Raw genomic sequence first — 18,575 nt, 5'->3', positions numbered from 1 at the left:
TCAGTTATTCCAGAAGGTCCCAAAGCCAGCATGCCCATTATTTTTGAGGTGCAGCTGTAACAACTGACAGCTCTGTGTCTGCATTCAGGAATCCTGCAGGCACAGGAATTCCCCTGCAGTGGAACTGTGCTATCCAAGGGCAGATCCCTCTCCCCAGGAGATGGGGTGATGCTAGGTTTGTGCAAAAAAACCCTGGAGTCTCTCAACAGAGCTTCCAAACCCACAAGGTAAATCTTTCAGCAGCAACTTCTTGCTTACAGAAAAAAAAATAAAACAAATTAAAATAATATATGTATTTTCCTGGATCACGGACCCCTTCCGGGAATGAAGGGGTTACAAACACTTGGGCGGCAGTGATTGCGCTGAACTCTGTCAGCTCTCGGTCTGCAAGTGCATAAACTATTCCCCGTGGATCGGGAGCAGGCAGAGAGGAGCCGGGACGTGTCTCATGCCATGCTTGGAGTGCCATCTCCTGGCAAACAGCGCTGCCTGCTCCACCCTGGCACCGGGGAAGGAGCTGATCGTCTCCTGCAATCCTGGACAAGATTCCTGCCTAGGTGAGCACTCCCTTAACTACACCAGGTTAGTACTTGTGTCCCTGAGGAATTCCTTCTTGGTTCTTCAGGAATACACCAGCTCATCTTCCCCACTGTCAGCCTGGTTTTAATTAACCTTGAAATCTTAGGACTTTTTCTTGTAATAGATGCATTAGGATTTTTCTTCATAAACATGACGAAACCTCTGGACAAAAGCCCGGGACAGACAGAGCCCAGGACAGGCAGTGCCCAGTCCCAAAGGGCACAACACGGTGCCAAAGGAGCCCAGCTTCCCTGGCTTGAGGATTTTCTGCCAGGTAATTCCCAGTGTTTCTGCCGGAGCTCAAAGAGGCTCAAGGATCCTGATTTTCTGGAGCTGAATTTTACTGACTCAGAACTGGGTACTTGGCATCCTTGAATCCAGGAACACCAAGTTCCCATTCAAACCAAAGGATTTAGGCACTTTTGAGTGAAAGATTTCCCATCTGAAATAGCCCTTGCTCTTCTGCTGTGTTCAGCAGCATTCCCAATTCACCCAAATTCTGACTAACAGCCCAAGGCTGCAGAAAGGCCTTGCATTACCTATGAGCAAATTCCTGCTTCCCAATGACTGTTTGGAAACCCATGATTACTTTGTTGCCTTATTTTCACCTTCCTACTAAAGGGCCATAAATTTGTTTTTGAATCTGGTCTTCACTATGTCAGCTTAAAGCCATGAAATTCCCCAGTCCATACAGACCCTAAATGGTCAAATCTGCAGACAGAATTTGAGGTTAATCTATTCTAAGGAACAAGACAACCTTCTCTAATGCCTTCAAAACACAAGTTATGACACTAAATGTACTAGTTTCCTAATTTAAGGCAAGAAACAAATGTTGTTAGAAAGATGCTCGATGAGAGAAGAGACAAATGGACTAATTAGGTTAATACTTTTCCTTAAAGTGACTTCTCAGCATATGGAGATTTTTATGTCCATTACCTCAGCTAGAAGGCTGACATCAAGCTTCCTGGCTGGCCTCCCCCTCTCTGCACTCATGCTGCCATCAGAGTATTTCTGAAAGAACATATGCTGAGTGCTAACTGAGCAGGTTTTGTGAATTAAAAAGGTCATTTATTAGTGCCTTTGCTGGGCCATGGATGGATCAGGCTGGCGATGCAGGATCCTGCTTCCCACAGACACCTGCCTGGAAGCAGGGGAGGTGGGAAACAGCCACATCTCTCCCCAAACTTCTCCAAGGATTACCTCAAGACCCCACAGCTCAGGATGGTCTCTGGCTCTCCTCCCTCCCCCAGCTTGTTCTCACTGTTGACAGCAGCTTTTTTTTTCTTTTAAGAAACAAGAAAGTCTTCCCCTCACCTCTGTCATTAGTGTCATTAGCCTCTTCTAAACAGAAGAACTGGGGTTTGATCTGCTCCTTTTACAGGTAGCAGCTGAATAAATATGAGCCTTATTATAGCAATTACCACATAGATAGATGATGCTACTGAAAGGACTGCCAGGAAGGACCCTGAAATGTGGAGGGCTCTCCAAAACCCTCCAAAACCCCAGAAGTGCACAGACATGAAGCCCTGGAAGTGCTGCACTTGGTAACCATCCATGGCTACAAGCAACCACAGCACTTACAACTGCTCTTTATCACAGGGGATAATTCACTCTGGCCACTTCCAGAGAGTGACACACTCCTAACTCTTCCATAAATTTTTCATGGCTTCCCACTAGGGGTGAGCTGGAGACCTCATTAACACATGTTTGGGAACCTTGGCTTTAACCTCACGTGCCAGTCCAGTGACAGGATGTACCAGAGACCACAGAGGTTTGTTCAGGAACCAGGGCAGGACTGTGGGAGCTGAAGGCAGGTTCCCTCCCCTCCTCAGAGCCACCTGCACCTCCTCACACAGCAATGAAACCCTCCCTCTCATACCTGACTGCAGCTACCTGGGTCAGGGCAGGTCTACAAATAACACTCTGGTATTCATGAGAATCACATTCCCTGCATGGGGAAGACATCTGGATTTATAAAGGTTGTTTCTTCCCAGTTGGAAACTAATTCCTTTTGCTCTGCATTTGGGGGGGAAAACTTCAATTTTAATCTGCTTGCTGGGTTTCCATAGAGCCCTCAATTGTCACTTATCAGACCTGCTCGTTTCCCTCTTCCACCAACATGATCTTGCTTTTTTTTTTTTAAATAGTAGGCTTTAAAATAAGACACAGCACCCTGCAAAGCAGAGAGGATATTCATGGAGTGCTTTTAAGAAGCTCATGCCAGGCTGATGGATGTGGTATGACGAACCTAGAGGCGTGATGGAAAAAGTAAATGGCAGATCCCAAAATGCAGGGGTGGAGTGGAAGAATGGGAAATGGTGCCTTGATTTGCCAAAGTGTTTCTGTTAAAGAGTATTAATCTCTTCAGACAATCCACGGAAAGGCCCTGTAGCAATATCATATTAAATTAATAGAGTCCCATCATTATGGTAACCTCAGCTCAGTTTTGTAAGATGTATAGTGTCATCATACCAAAGAAGAGTCCCTGCATAATTCTGCTCCCACAGCAATTGCTGCTGCTAAATGACACTGACAGGACAATCCTCAGCATTTTGGGTGCCTGTCTGTCTCACAGGGGGCTTTCCTCTGGCACTGCAGGTGCCCAAGAGCAGCCTCACAAGTTGTACGATTCCGTTTGAGCACCAAAGACTTCCCCACCACCAGAAAATATACATTTATGACCTGCCCCTAGAATAAATCTCTATCACAAGCAGCCAGATTATCAATTAAATGCACAGCCCCTCCCAACAGCACTGGCCACCACAGAGCTCCTGAGGTGTTGGCAGAGGGGGTCAGAGGCTCTGGTACCTCCAAAACCAGAGCCAGGGAACACAGCCATCCTAAGCCTCCGGGGGTTGTGCTGATCTGGCTCCCAAACCACAAAAATTATCATTCCAAACCAGGAAAGACCACAACAGCCAGGGAAATTATACACAGATTACAGAAGGGAAACTAAGAAAACAATCCCAGCCTTCACACAACTGAAGTCTTTCTCTGTTCCCTCATTCTGCACTTCTGCAACATAAACTGTCCACACCTCTTTCCACCTCCCCTCTCCCCCCAGTCCACAGAAAATCTGAGTAACATGAACTTGTACAAGTGGCTTTTCACTAGTAAAGCTGAAAGTTAAATCAGCAGTCTCAGGAAGCTGGATGGCAGCTTAAAACACCCAACAGTGAGAGAAACAAGCAGTGAATGAGCAGAGTTTGACACAGCAGAACTGGCACTCCTCAGCCAGGTGCCTCTTCCACTAGTGAGAGACAGTGGCAAAACTACCAAAAACCACCTGCAAGGTTTCCCTCTTACCCTGCATTTGGAGCCAGACAGAAGTGCCCAGACAATTGTGGTGCTGCAATGTGTTTATGAAGGATTCCAACCTAAACTGTGCCTTCCAGGAACACAGTTGCTACTCACATGATTTGAATTCAGGGGATTAAATCTGTCCCTCGCAGCTCAGGCTCAGAAGGGCTGGGAAGCTGCTCCAGCAGCCAGAAGAACCTCGGTGTCTCCTGCACCCACCACCCTAAATGGCCATACTGCTGGAAACTAGCTTCCCAAAAATCTTCAGATACAGGCTTGAGGGGGAAGGGGGGAAAAAAGTTCCCAACTATCTCTAGACATGCCACTGCACCTCCAGAAATCTGCACGATTGGCTGCAGTGTGCCTGAGAGTGCACAGAGCAGCCCCTGCAGCAGCCCAGGGGATGTACAGATGATTACTAATTGCAGACACCCTGCACTAATTGCAGACACCTTGTACTACAGCATGTCTTTGCAACCTGCCACGGCCCAGCTGAACATCAGCCTGACTGTCTCCAAGATGCTCATGGCTGCCTTTGACTGTTGCTTCACACACAAAGAGTTTTAATGCCTCCCCAGCATAAGCATAAAAAGAATGGGTCTGAGTTTGTCCAAAATGAGCAATCAAGAGGGAGAGTTATTTGGTAATTTGCATCATTATCTCTGTCTGCTGCTGCATCTTTGCTGACAGCTTGGTTTTAAGCACTGGAATCCAGCTTAGGAGTCTTTCAAAACAAAGCAACCCTCTTGCTGCCATGGCTACTTGTCTGGGGAGCTTGGCAAGGAAAGAAGAAATGCATGTGCAAGCACTGGGAGTCACTGTCCTATTTCCAGCCCAGCAAGCCGGGTGTAGCACCATGAATTAACTGCCTCCCTGCTTTCCAAAAGCGAGAGCCTTTTTCAGGTCACCTCTCAAATTTAATCAATGTCAAAGTATTTCTAGAAGCTGAGGGCACGTCAGCATGCTCACTGGCTGAAGGAATATGGACTTCCCAGCAGTTAAGCCACATCAGGATCCAGCATCTGATGCAGGATGCACCGTGTTGATTTTGCACTGTCAGGTGTTCCCGTGCACATGGACCAGCAAACTGCATCTTATTCCCTCAGCAGGGGCTTCCTCTTGCACGATCAACACACAGTTTCTCCTGCTGATTTCCAGTCTTAGGACACTTAAACAAACAACAAGATTTTCCCCTTCCCTCCAAAAGGAACACAGTAATTAAAAAAAAAAAAACACAACAAAAGCAGAACTCACTTTTTCACCGTGGTCCATTCTGCACCAGAAGCAAGAGGCCTCACAGCAACAGGAGAACTTCACTTCTCTCCCCCTCACCTGCCCTCTCCTCCTGCAACCACCACTCTCCCCTCCCACAGCTGCCCCCCATCACACACATCAAGGCTTTCACCAATCCTGGGCCTTCTTCTGCCACAACCCAAATGCCCTCCCTTCCCCAGCTGGCTGCTCCAGGTGATTTCAATAATTAACCCCCCCTCCAGCAAACAGGTCCAGCTCTGCTCCCAGCCTGGAGAAGGGGAACATGTTCACCCAGCACTGTCTCCTTTTGAGGAAACAGGGCCACTTCAGCATGCTCACATTTTTATCCTTTACAACTGGGAGTCACTGAGCTTCTCAGATGAAAGGCTCTCCTCTAAGTGCAAATTATTATTAATGAATTTCCATCTTGGCTCCTTGACAGAAAGAGGTACCTTGGAGCATGTTATCTTTGCAGCCATGCACCCCTGGCACTCGCAGATTCCCTCGCCTGGCAAGTGAGGCACAGTGACAGGAGGGATGCTCAGGCAGCTCTCTGTGCCCCATCCCAGTGCCTCTGTAACAGCAAAGTTTCAGAAATGTAAATCCTGGCATTTGACCCAATGCGAATTTCTCAAATACACGATATTTCACACCCCAGTGGTTTCCTCCCTGCTGAGACGATCATTTATGGTGGCTCACTCAGAACTGGGCTTTGACAGAATTTTTTGGTCAGCGGAAGACAAATTGAAAAATTTCAGTCTCTGCCTCTGAAGCACCATGTCCTGCAGCTTCAGAAAAATTAAATGCAAAGGCAGGGCTGAGTTTTTCCCTTTTTTTTTACCTCCCTCTGCTGTCTCTTCAAATACAGCCTGTCCTCCTCTGCAAAGACCATGCAATTTTGACACCATGCTCCTGTCCTGGGTTCCTGAGGGTCCCATCCCTTGTACGTGCTGTGTACCAGGGCTGAGCAACACATGAACAAGCCTTCCTAAAAATGCACTTGGAACAATCGCATTTGGTGCTAGCACAGCGTGTTATTTTTGCTTGAATACTGTATTTCTTGCTCCTCTGCTGTCGTATTTTGCAGCTCTGTGCTGTAAATGCCTTCTTCACCTCAGAGACACCTGTGCTCCCCCAGGAAGATGCACGGATCCCTGAGGTGTGGCTGATGCATCGCTGTGCTCAGCTTGTAAAGCAGCTGGGGGTCCCTCTGGGACTGAGGGTGCTTTGTACATGTCAGTTGTGATTCAGTGAAACCTGCTTCCGTCTGAACCCGCCGTATCAATCAGAGAAGCCACGTAATTAATTATGACTGGGCTGCACGAACGTTGCACACATGGGGAGCCCGAGTGCTGGAGCTGCTCGTGCTGATGGTGGGCACGAGGATGAACAAGATGAATAGTGACACTGCCCTGAACTGTGCCTGGCTGCTGTCTTCTCCTGCCATCCATCATCATCACCACACGTTGGCTGGGAAGGGGAAGCACTTCACAAAAGGAAGGGTCAGGGCAGCGAAAAAACTCTCATACGTCTCTATTCTCTCCTCAGAAAGCAGCTTAAACCGTGTTTCTGTTGGGCAGTGGATGCAGTTATTTGAACACAGAAATGACAGCAGGAGCCCCCTCCCCTCAGGAAAGAGAGGTTAATTTGTCAAGCCATGTAAAGCATTTTAATTACAATTCGTATAACATGTATAAATAAATATTACATTCTTTCAGTCTACAATGCATACTAGGCATATCTTGTTAAAATGTCCATCTATGTTACTGGGTGGCAGGATTGATTTTGTCCAAGTAAAAAAAAAAACAAACTACTGAGTTTAGTAATCAAAAAAAACCCCAAAACAACGAAATACATGGTAAAGACAGGACAATGCAAGTGCTTCGGCTAACAGTCAGGACATAATACTGCTTTCCAAAGGCTGGGTACACCATCTTCCTTTTAGTTAGGAGAGGTTTTGGATGACAGTGGTTTCCTCATTGTATAGATTTTGATCTGTGTCCTCCATTAATGGGAACTGGCACTGAGTCAACACAGTTCTGCCAGTTTACACCACGAATTAAAACTCTATTTTGTATTTGCTTCCGATTTATTACTGGGTCGGTATTTGTTTATTCAAAACATCAGCTTTACAATCTAGTCTAAAACTTTCAGTCTTAGCTGGTCCAATGGCAAAAAAAAAAGAAAAATAAAAAAAATCTATAAAATAGCTCCAGGTATTTCTTGGTCTTGCTTCAGCAATATTCCCCTCCCTCCCCCCCAACAGTCTGTCCAGAGGCCAGCTCTCCCAGTACAAGAAATAAAAGTTTGGGGGCAATCAGTGTCTTTCTGTCCACTCTTCTTCTGGCTTTCAGAGCTTGATGAGAGCTGGTGGCATTAGAATAAACAGAAAATTACAGCACAAAATTATAGAATTCATGAACTTGGCAAAAAAAACCCCAAAACAAACAAAATCCAGGCTGTACATATTTGGCCTGTGATGGTCTCAGTTCCAGGTACATTTAAAATGCACCAGTGGGGAGCTCCCATCCTTGATACTTCTAAAAGCTAAAATAAAACAGCACCTTCTTCCCTTGGTGAAACGTAGGAACTTTGGTTGTGGAAATTTAAAACGAGCAACTAAAGAAACAATCCAAACCTGAAAGGAAAATTAATACTTCTTCCAAACAGAACATCTTTCTAGCTAAGGGTGAAATGGAGGCTTAAGCTTTCAGAAGAGACACCACATGGAAATTATTAGTCAATACTTATCCCTTGAATTCTTTAAATGACAGGAGACTATTTATAGCTGATTTGTATATTCTTGGCCCACTGCGAACTTAAAGAATTTTAAATCTTCCTGTTTTCAGGATATTTAAAAGAAAAATACAAGAGGGAAAATTATTCTGTTTCAATTTACAAGACAACGGAAAGGTAAAAATAAAAATACCAGGTAATTTCTTCCTCCTTCACGTGTAGTGCCAAAGACACATCTTCACTTCAAATGAAGGAATAAAAAGAAATGGCTCGAGTAACAATCTAAAAAGTCTCCTTGTGGGTCGTATGCCCATAATTGTGATGTTTTACTGGAAATAGAAAAAGTTATTGTTTGTCTCTTGCTTGTTCTTTTCATGCTCTTATATTCTCTCATTTCTTTTTGCAGATATTTTTTGGTACTTTGAAACAATACTGTCATTATTATTTGTATGACCCATAAAAATGAATTTTCACAACCTCATCTTGCCCAGTTCATCATATTGGTCACACCATTTCCTTGTTCCTTTCTGCTATTTAGATCCCATTTCCTAAATCCACAAGTAGCAGAAGAACCACTGGAAAAAAACCAAAATAAAGCGGAAAAAAAAAACCTCCAAAAACAAACCATGGACAGTTTGGCAAATTTCTTTCCCTGATTATAAAAACTGCCTCATCATTTCTCCTGGTGATCCCTTTCCCCTCCCCCTCTCCTGTCCCAATATATGCTGTAGAACTGAAGGCATCAAGGTGTGGTTAAACCCCCCCCAAAAAAAAAACCCAGCGAGGAGCTACACTTTGTCTTTGAACTTCTCCATGTAGTTTCGTATCTCTTTGGAGTCCCCCAGGTCCATATCCTGGCACACCCACTTAATGTCATCGTCATTGCTGCTCAGGATTGAGTTGACCGTGGGGCAGCCGTCGTCGGGCGGGATGGTTGTGAACGTGGTGAATTTTACCCGCTTCCGTTTGGACGTCGGCGAATGTAAACCTTCAGATTTCTGTTCCTTCCCCGGCTTGCCCCCCGAGTCTGCACACCTGTGGACCTGGCCCTGGATGTTCTTCTGGGCGCTGCCATTGAGGAGCTGGTTGCTCTCCTCGCTGCCCGAGCCCCGGTCAATAATAGTCGTGTGCTCGTCCTGCTGAGGCGACGCGTCTGCCGTGTTCTCCAGCAGTTCCGCCTCGTTCCCCAGCCACACCCAGTCGTGGGAATGGGTCATGGTGGTCTGTCCTTCCACCAGGACCTGCTTGTGGCGGTACTTCAGTGCAAATGTTGCACAGTTTATTAGGAAGACTAGAATCGCCAGGCAGAAGACCCCCAGCAGCGCGTACATCCCGATCTCCAGATCACTAAGGCCCCTGGGTGTCTGCACCAGGTCGCTGTCCTCTACACCCGCGCTGCCCTTGGGGAGGTCCACTTGAGCAGGGAAGTTGGTGAAGTCTATGGGGATGTTCTGCAGCTGGCTGTCGTCCGAGAGTTTGCCGCCGTCCAGCCTGTTGTTTTTGAGGACCTTGTTCTTCAGGATGGATTTTGCCGTGGTGCTGGCCTTCCTGACCGAGCCCTCCTCCCTCTCCGCCGAGGAGCCGCCGTAGAACCGCCCGTCCTGCCCGTAGCGCTCCTGGTCCGACGCCTTGTGCCGCCGGTCGCTCGCGTGGTTCTCGATCTCGTCGGCGTCGTAATCCCCACCTGTGAAGGAACGAGATTCAGGACGGGAGCGGTTCCAGGCGTGGGGAAAGACATACGGCAGTTGACAGGACTTTATTATATGGACTTTACTGTTATTATGTGTGTGAGAAAAATCTCACTTATTAAATTTAGAAAGACGGCAAAAGTTTGCAAAACAAAAGGAATAAAATGAAAAGGAAAAATTAATTACAACACGTGTTGGGTGTCCTAGGCATGCAGGATTCCCAGGAACACGCCTTCCAATTCAAAAGTCCCGCTTTTTAAACATTCTGAAGGTTCAACCCCGTTTATGTCATAGAAGAGGCGTTCCCCTGTCCCTGGTTGGCTGTGTCCTGCTGGGAGCTGGAGTGTCCAGCAGCATGGCAGCTTCCAGGACCAGCCATGTGGTGTAAGGGGTTTCCTTACCAACATTCATTTTGCAGTTCCCTATTCCCATTCACATGTTTCCCTGACACCGGTTCCAGGCTGAATCCGGCGTCTTACAACTCCGCGACACGCCTTATAGGTTAGTAAAGAAAAACTCCTACGTTAGTGATTTGTTTAATTCATTTGCTTGTAATAAAACAGATTCTTTATTTCCCACAATGTGGTTTCATTGTATCCACACTACACAGTGCACAGCCCGGACATGCCCGGGCTTGCCACGAGTTTGCCTGCTCCCTGCTTCCCCGCTCCCCTCTCTGACAGGCTGAAGAAGCTGCAGAGAGGAGACAGTTACCATTTGCCTTTTCCTTCCCCGGTTCCTCCCATGTTCCTCCCCCTTTTGCCTGTGTCCCTACCCCGATTTGTTCCCCTGTTTGTCTGTCTCATGCTCCACCCCATATCCTAGCCCTTTCCCCACGTAGAACCCATAAAACCCCTACACCCCTCAATAAAGCATTCCATTTGCACCTCTACCTTGTCTCCGTGCTGTGTCACGACCCCATCCCTCCCTCAGACCATGGCACCCACCTGCATCAGAGTCTGCGTCGTTCTGGCCAAACTTCACCTTGATGTTGCCACTCCCCACAGCCAGGACGCTCTTCCTCTTGGACTTCTGGCAGGCTTCAGAGATCATCATGTCCACCTTGATCAACGTGCCCTGGCCTTCACCCTCTGCTGCCACAACCGGCCACCTGAAGGCAGCGCTGTGGTGGGTGGAGACGATGCCTTCATCCAGCGACACGGCAGAGAGGGAGAAGTCCTTGGGGTCATAAATGTCCAGGGGAGTAACAGAGCTGTCGCTGAACTGGATCCAGGTGCTCACTACAGCTTCCTGAAAAGAGAGGGGTATGGTTAAAGGCAGGGTCTTAAATAAAACAGCTCAACCCACTGCGGCTCATCAATCCCTCAGCTCGGGATGGCAGCTGGAGGAAATGGAAAATGGTGGCTCTGCACTGAGTTTAAAGCAAACCAAGCTTCAGCTGATGGGGCAGAAAATTGGCCACATTTTTTCACTGAAGGTTCCACTGTTATCCTTCCTGCAAATGTTTTTGCAAAAGAACATATAAAATAATTGATATGAGATGTCCGTGATACCAAAGTGCCCATTAACAAGCTACAGTTTTACATGATTTATAAAGAAAGTAATTCTTGTCATACAAAAGCTGGAAGAAGCAAACCAGAAAAATGACTGGAGGCACTTGACAGAACACTCATTTTCTTCGTGTTCCCCATGCACAGGTGTAATGGGGAGCTGTCAAATTAAGCAGGGCACAAATATCTTGGCAGGAATAAGGAGCTACCAGATTAGCTTGGAGACAGTTGGAGCAGAAGATTCACCTGAAAGAAAAAGACTCAGAAAACAATTGCCATTTTGCTGGTTTTAAGTAAAACATGCTTTATCCTTGAGATAATTAAAAGTCCACTGCATTTTTGTGTCAAGAAGAGGAGGGAGAGAATTCTGGCATGATCTATACAATAAAAATACAAATGGTCTGGATTTAATTGGACTGTCTTTGTTCTCTGCAGGTAGCACTGTTAGAAGTCATCATTAGAAGCAAACACAAAGCCAGAGGTCAGCTCTTTGCCATTTGAAATCCCATCCAGATGATACAGATATTTATTTCTCCACGTCTCAGTAGCTTTCTTTGCAGGAAATTTCTTTAATTTTTTATTTGTTCCATGTCTTGCCTGTTCAGGCAGCAGACAGGCAGGCAGATTGCCCGAGTGCAACTTCCCACAAAAGTGAAGTTCTTTTCTTCCCACACTTAAAACCACAAATGGCCCTAAAAACTTTACACTTGGGTACGTCAGAACAACCGGGCTGAAAATCACCACTGGGGAAAAATATTGCCACCCTCTTAATGTCCAGTCATAATAGAAATTTACAACTCAATATGGATTTCAATTGGCTGCCATTTGTTATGCTATGGTTACAAACAAAGGGAATTGCTACCCTTCCAGTTAAATTTAAAGCTTTTCAGTGAAAACAGCAAGGGGCATTTAGCTGTGCAGAAGGTTGGACCATACTGAATATTTGATTTCCAAAGTGCTATCAGCAAGTTCTCGAGGGGCTGAAAGAAGAAAAATAAGTTGTGGCACAACAGGAAAGAAGGCAAAGTTCTTGGTGATTCAAATGTACTTCAAACAGCTGAAACGGAGCCAGGGTAACTCAGGAACTGGGGAAGCTGAACTGCATAAGGAAATTAAACCAGCTGATCTTTCATTAGACAAACAACCCTGAAATGGCTGAACAGACAGAAACACAAAGCTACAGGGCACAGCTCGAATTTATATCATAGGAATCTACAGCAGAGCAAACCCGGTCATAGGAAAGTAAAGGATTTTTTTTTTTTTTTAATGGGTATGTGTGAATAGGAAAAGATTCATCTCCTCTGGCAATTCAACACTCTGTTGCCTTCCTTCTCCCTAAAACAAGAGGTCAGCCTCGTGTGCCACTGGAGAGGTGTGGAAGATACACTTAACTTTTCATCAACCAAAGGAAGGAAAAAACACCAGCATCATTCCAAGCACATTATCACAACAGGCCTGGCACTGCCTGCCAATGCTGCCCTATTTTGGAGAGCAGAATGAGAAAATAAGTGCAACATTTGCCCAGCTAAGGCTGGAAATTATGAGACCTGTGCCTCCTCCCAGCTCTGCTGGGGACATCCACAACTCCACATCTCTACAAAAGGATTTGCGTCACCAAATCCTTGGTGCATTCCCTGGCAGCCAAACCCAGCACAGCTGGCACTGCAGAGCCCCAGCTATGCAAGCAGGTTTCCTTGGTGGTTCAACAGTATCTTTGAGGGATCTGGAGATTCTGTCCAGACACTGGAGAGGAACACATATGAGAAGCCATATATTCTTCCTTCCTGTCCTCTTCATCCCTGTTAGTTTTTCTTATCTTGATGCCTTTCAGCTTTATCAGCCCTCAGGTACCTTTCATGTGCAGAAGTAGCCAGCATGGAAAAATTCAGCCCAAATGGCCAGAATCCGACAAAGCTGCAAGCAACTTCAAAACAGCTTCTATTCTTTATGCTATTTCTCTACTATTCTGCATTCCCAGTTTTATGAAGCAGAGACAGAGAAAAATGAAGTGGCAGTCAGCTGAAATCTGCAGGCACACATGTGATTTACTGTAGAGAACAGAGGTGTGCAATGGCTTAGCCATTATTTTCAACCAGCACTGACATTTTTTATTTCCAAGAGAGCCTTTCTTCATAGGAAGAACCATTTTTTTCACAACACAACGTTGTCATGCTCAAACCACGGACAGCATTAATTAAAAGGGAAAGAAAACCAATGAGAGAAAGAGGGAGAGAATTTAAAATCCTGCCAAAATATATTGTATCAGCCCAAATATTCTACTTGGCAAGAGATCACCTCCTCTCATTCACATTGTTAAAGGAAAGGCAGAGGCAGGGGAAGGAAGCGAATTTCCAAACGATTATAAATTCTGAAAAGCTAAAAAGAAAAAAAAAAAGAAAAAAATAAATGATTTAGTACCACGTCCTTCAAGGAGCCATTTCTGCAAATCCTATGTACAGCATCAATAAATCCCCTCCCAATCTCTGACAAGGTCCTCCAGTTACTATCAGCAGATGAAGACGGATTGGAGCCTTCTTACCTGCAAAGTTGCTGCCCCTACTCTGATGCCCTCAACACTGAGGTGACAAATGCTTGTGTTCTTTAATTATCAAGCATAAACAAAGAGTTTGAGGGATTATCTTGCTCTCTGGTCTTTCTTTCCTCCACTTTTCCAGTTTCTTCTCTTCACATATGCACACACACACACACACACGTGCTCAGCTGCACTCCCAGAACAAATGGACCACAAAGACACAGCAGTGCCAGTGTTTCCTGGAGAACAGGATGGTCTGTGTGGTGACTGTGATGATGTGAAGTGAGTCAGAAAATGTACATTAGATCATGTTAGTGACAGCAAAATCCAGTCCAAGGGAGATGAAGAAACTACTTCCCACAACCACTGTTCATAATCATCAGGCTTTCATTAAACACATAAAACCCTTCCTTTATCAAGACATCTTTTGAACTAATATTCAACTTGATTTTGTCTACATTTTTCCTTGTGTCTTTGCTGTTCTCTTCCCCCATTCCAGGTGTAACTTCAGCAAGGTGGCCAGCTCTTGATCTGATGGCAGTTCCACCACCCTTTCTGGCCTTGAATCACATGGTGGTTCATCAGTCCAAAGATGCCACTTGATAAATCTTCTTGCATAAACTTGCATTTTGCTTTTTGTTCGTATTTTTATCTCCCTTGTTATCCACTTGTAATGTTTAGGTGGGTAAAACAAAGGGGAAAATTACAAGGATAGAAAAGTAACATGGCACTAATGGAAACCAACATTCCCAGAGGAACTTTGTATTTTCTGACCTGAAATGCTCCAAAGCCTGCCATGAGTCACCATAAACACTGTTTTTTGCTGGCTGTGTCTGTTCCACCTAGATGAAACAGGGAGGTTCACACACCAAAAGGCAACCTGAATGCAGGGAGCAGAGCTGGTTTGGAAGCTCAGCAGAAAGCCCATCAACCAGAGATCTAATGAGTTCCTCCATGCTGGGACTTGCATGAGTTGCCTCTGGAAATCTGGGAGCCACAGTGACGATTCTTTTTCCCTCTAAAGCATCAGAGAGCATTTGAAAGTCTGCTTATCTCAGGATGTTCCACTGAGCCCATCTGCAGCATCACTGTCAGTGACTGCAGTGTCCTTCAACACCCCCACACCAGGACTGTCTCATGCTTCAAGCAAAAAATAGGGGAATGAAGTTTATAGGACTGGTTCCATTTTAGAGAATCCTGCTGCTTAGAAACACAGATGTGAAGATTGATCAGTATATTTGATTTTATTCCATGCTCAGAATGAAGAGGCCTTTTAATGGTCTTTATTCACTACAGCACGAATAAAAGTATTCGTGGATAAGCCCTCAATTGCTGGGGTCAGCTGCAACAGTCCTGGAGAGAGACAGGACACCAAAGGGAAGAAATGGATGGCTCTGCAGAAAACAAATACATCCCTCCCTCAAATAAAGGCAAGGGGATACTGTTCTCAGCAGCTTGTATCAGACCAGCTCTGATTGTTCTGTCTGGGGACTGGAATGCTGAAATGGATTTCCCTCGCAGTTTTATCACATGAAATATCAAAGTATTACATGTGCATTTATTTTTAAGCCTGTGGCTTGTGTAGTAAAAATTGGGCTTGATGGTTATGATGTGGAAATGAAAGGCAGCCAAGACTCAGATCTTAATTCAAACCATGCATTCCCCCACTGTGTATTTCTTTCTCTCCTTTTTGTCCAATCTGCTAATGTGACATTCCTTTCCAGTGGGAATTTGCTTGTATTTGCAAGAGAATTCAGATTCTTATCTAACAATACATCCTTTCTCCTTTTCCCATGCTGCTTAATTCCTTTGTCATTCTTGTGAGCCATTACATTGCTCTGTCAGTTTAAAGAAGACATAAATACAATTTAAGTGTAACTTATACTGCCAGGATGGGGTAATGAATCCACACCATAAAAATACTCCTAATGTCTGTTACTTAACTGTGAGGTGTCAGTGAATTATCAGAACAGGTTTGCATGAAGGACATAAGCTAAAACAGGCAATCCAAAAGGCAGGGACATGGGAATAACTCCAGCTTGTCACCCTGGCCCAGGTGGTGCTGAGCACCCTCGTGTCCCATCAGAGTGAGGACAGACATCCATATCCTCAGGGTTGGATCGTGCCACTGATGTCAACAGGCACCACACCTGAAACAGAAGAACTTGGCCTCTAGAAAGCACTAACATCGTTCTTTGTCCCTAAGAAAATGTCTGCAGTTTGTTGGTAGCACTGGGAGATACATTAATACACAGAGCTGATTATCAAAGGGGTTTTTTTATTTCTTCACTGGCCCATTTAAGTTCATCAGACCCCATTCAACACCCTACAGCAACAAAAAAAATGGATATAACTGTGGGTTTCCCTGCAGAGCCAGCTGAGATTTGAGAGTTCTTGACGCTCACTTAAATCAGAAAACACTTAAACACTGTAGGGTTTCTTTTATTTACATTTTGGAGAAGCCTTTATGGTAACAGTGCTGATTTTAACAACCATCAGCAAGCCAAATGGAACAGCTTTCCTACCTGAGCAGATGGCCACTAAAAATAGATTACTCACAGCTACAGTTTCCAAATATTTAGAAGATACTTCATCTTTGATATTTAAAAGTTGGTCAACCTGTGTCTACATTTAGGCACCTAAATCAGTGATCCACTTCTCAGTGCTGATGAGTTCCCCACTGATTAAAAAAAAAAGTATGGGCTCAGAATCTTTCAAGGTCACCTTGTCACAGCAGGTAATTAGTTGCCCAGCTATAGATAAAGATATCTAATTTCAGGCATCCAAGATAAAAAAAAAAAAAGAGCTTATCTTCTTTAGATTGCTGAGTATTTGGAGAAACTGCCAACTTTTCAGGACTTGTGTTTTGGCTGCTTTGTGCTACTTATGCAGAACATGTTGTGGTCATTATAATCAAGGAACTAATCTAGTCATTATAGTCACTGAAAGAAAGCCACGGCAAAAACTCTGAATTCACTCCTAGGATATTGAAAGATCCAGAATAGTACAATGTGTGTGATGTTTTATGCCTGGCACTGCACTCCACAGATGCACTGCTGACTGTGCTGGGGACAATACTGAGCCTGCCACAGCTCCAATTCCCCAAGGGCATTTGCTAGGCTGTGCTGGAGCTTGGCTGTTGGAGGTTCTAAAGTGGAGCTAAAGGAAAACAGTTGACTAAGAACACATTGATGTTTTTTCCATATGACAACGCTGAGACAAACACAATCATTCCTGAGAAAAATAAAACCTTCAGCTGTCTCAACTGTTATTTTTTCAGTTGCATCAGTAAGGTTTGCATGAGTTATCTTGGCCTTTTTTATAAACTTGTTTGAGAGGAATAGACACACAACCAATGAAGTCCTCACAACATTCAAGTATATGCTTAGTTCTGGGCTGTCTCCTTGGAAAAAACCCTTTCAAAAGGGCTTGATTTTCACAACACACTCAGCATTTGCCTTCAGAATTCCAGCTCCAAAAAGATCTCAGCTGATACACTCCAAATCATGAGTCACTTCTTGCAAAATTTAGCCACAAGCATTCCTACATTTGCATTAATTTTTCTAAGGGAAAGTGACTTAAATGTTATATCCTTCATTCAAACTGCAAATGAAAGGAAAAGATGTCTGTGACTCCTGTGCTATTTCCTTTAACACAGTGTGAAATCTATTCCTGTCTTATTTTTTGGGTGATGCAGATGCAAAGTCTTTTCAACAGCCCCTCCTTGGGCAAGCCCTGTCTATAGGCTGAGTAAGGTTTAGGCTTGAGAACAAATGAGTGGCTTACAATAGGTAGAAAGTGAATTGTGCAGTGTGTGGGATCACTTCAGGCCTCCAGGACAAAGGCACAAAGTGCCCCAGAAACCAGGGACTGTGCTCAGGACCCTCAGTGACCCAGCACGACCAGGGTCAGGACTTCAGCTGGAACTGACCCTCACAAATTCCCAAAGGGAGGAGTGATGCTCCCAGCAAAGCCTTTCACAGGGGAAGAGGCAGGACACTTCTCTCTCTCTGGGTGAGGAGGAGGTGGTGGGAAGGCAGGCAGAGGCAATGGGGGTGGGCAGGCTCCAGACTGGAGGGGCTGGGAGGAGATGCAGAGCCTGAAGTGGGAATCCACAAGAACATGCTGCTCTGGGTGTGCAGGAAACTGTGACAGAAGGCACCGAGCACAGAAAGAGTGGGTAAACCTAATTTGGGACCACTACTAACAACCAGATTTCCTTGAGCATCCCAGATCCTGCTGTGGAGAAGGCTTTCCACTGCCTTCTAATAGAGTCTAGGTTTTGGGCTTTTTTTCCAGATGGAGTCTGGAGAAGAAACAAGAGATTTTTGACTTCTATAACTGAGAAAAAGGTGCTTGACTGTCTTTGGCCTCCTGTTTTAGAGTTGGTGTCTTCACCATAGTGTGAACAGCAGGCCCAGGATGAGGTCAGCAGGACAGTAGCACTGCCCAGCAGCCCTGTCCAGTTCTGAGGATTGCTCAGAAGCAAAGCCTGGCATGCCCAGTCACTTCTGTATCAGAAATGTGCCACCCTGAGGATCCTGAAATGGTCTCACAGAGGAACATCAGCTTAAACAAAATATTTCACTAAAATTGTTTCATAACACAGATGCTGAGAAAAATAATTTCAGAGCAAACCACATTTACACATTTTTACTCTTCTGTATTCCTTCATAACTTGCCAATTGAAGTGATACATAATGACATGTCACATCATCCTGCCAGGCCATGAACAACAGGAGAAGTCATGATGTGCACTACTGAAATGCCCCAGCTCAATATGGCATAACCTGATGTTGATAAATATCTTTACATACTCAGGACAGATAATCTGTGTATCTGAGAAGCTGATAAAACACCTGGGCAGCCTTTCCAGGTTCACAAGCTCTTTTATCTGCAATCAAAGCCATGATTCTTCCAATGCTGCTGCAGGACTAATGGTGCTGTGTCCTACAGAACAGGATTGGGTTAGGA

The 18,575-nt window shown here is 45.0% G+C and overlaps 1 protein-coding gene across 2 annotated transcripts in view; it reads right to left on the bottom strand.

Moving 5' to 3' along the window:
• Positions 1 to 6,779: 6,779 nt before the first annotated feature.
• Positions 6,780 to 18,575, bottom strand: part of TMEM132C (transmembrane protein 132C) — a 203,100-nt gene continuing 191,304 nt past the window's right edge. For both annotated transcript variants that reach the window (XM_027689249.1, XM_027689250.1), the window contains 2 exons: positions 10,505 to 10,808; positions 6,780 to 9,553 (listed from right to left, as the gene is read on the bottom strand). In XM_027689249.1, coding sequence (XP_027545050.1) covers positions 8,658 to 9,553; positions 10,505 to 10,808 — 1,200 coding nt within the window. In that variant the 3' untranslated portion in view covers positions 6,780 to 8,657. The remainder of the gene's footprint in view (positions 9,554 to 10,504; positions 10,809 to 18,575) is intronic.

This window comes from Neopelma chrysocephalum, unplaced genomic scaffold (assembly GCF_003984885.1).
Source record: "Neopelma chrysocephalum unplaced genomic scaffold, ASM398488v2 Primary Assembly neopelma1_77, whole genome shotgun sequence".
Lineage (NCBI taxonomy): Eukaryota > Metazoa > Chordata > Aves > Passeriformes > Pipridae > Neopelma > Neopelma chrysocephalum.
Note: the sequence above shows the minus strand (reverse complement) of the source record. Positions and strands in the feature narration are given on the sequence as shown.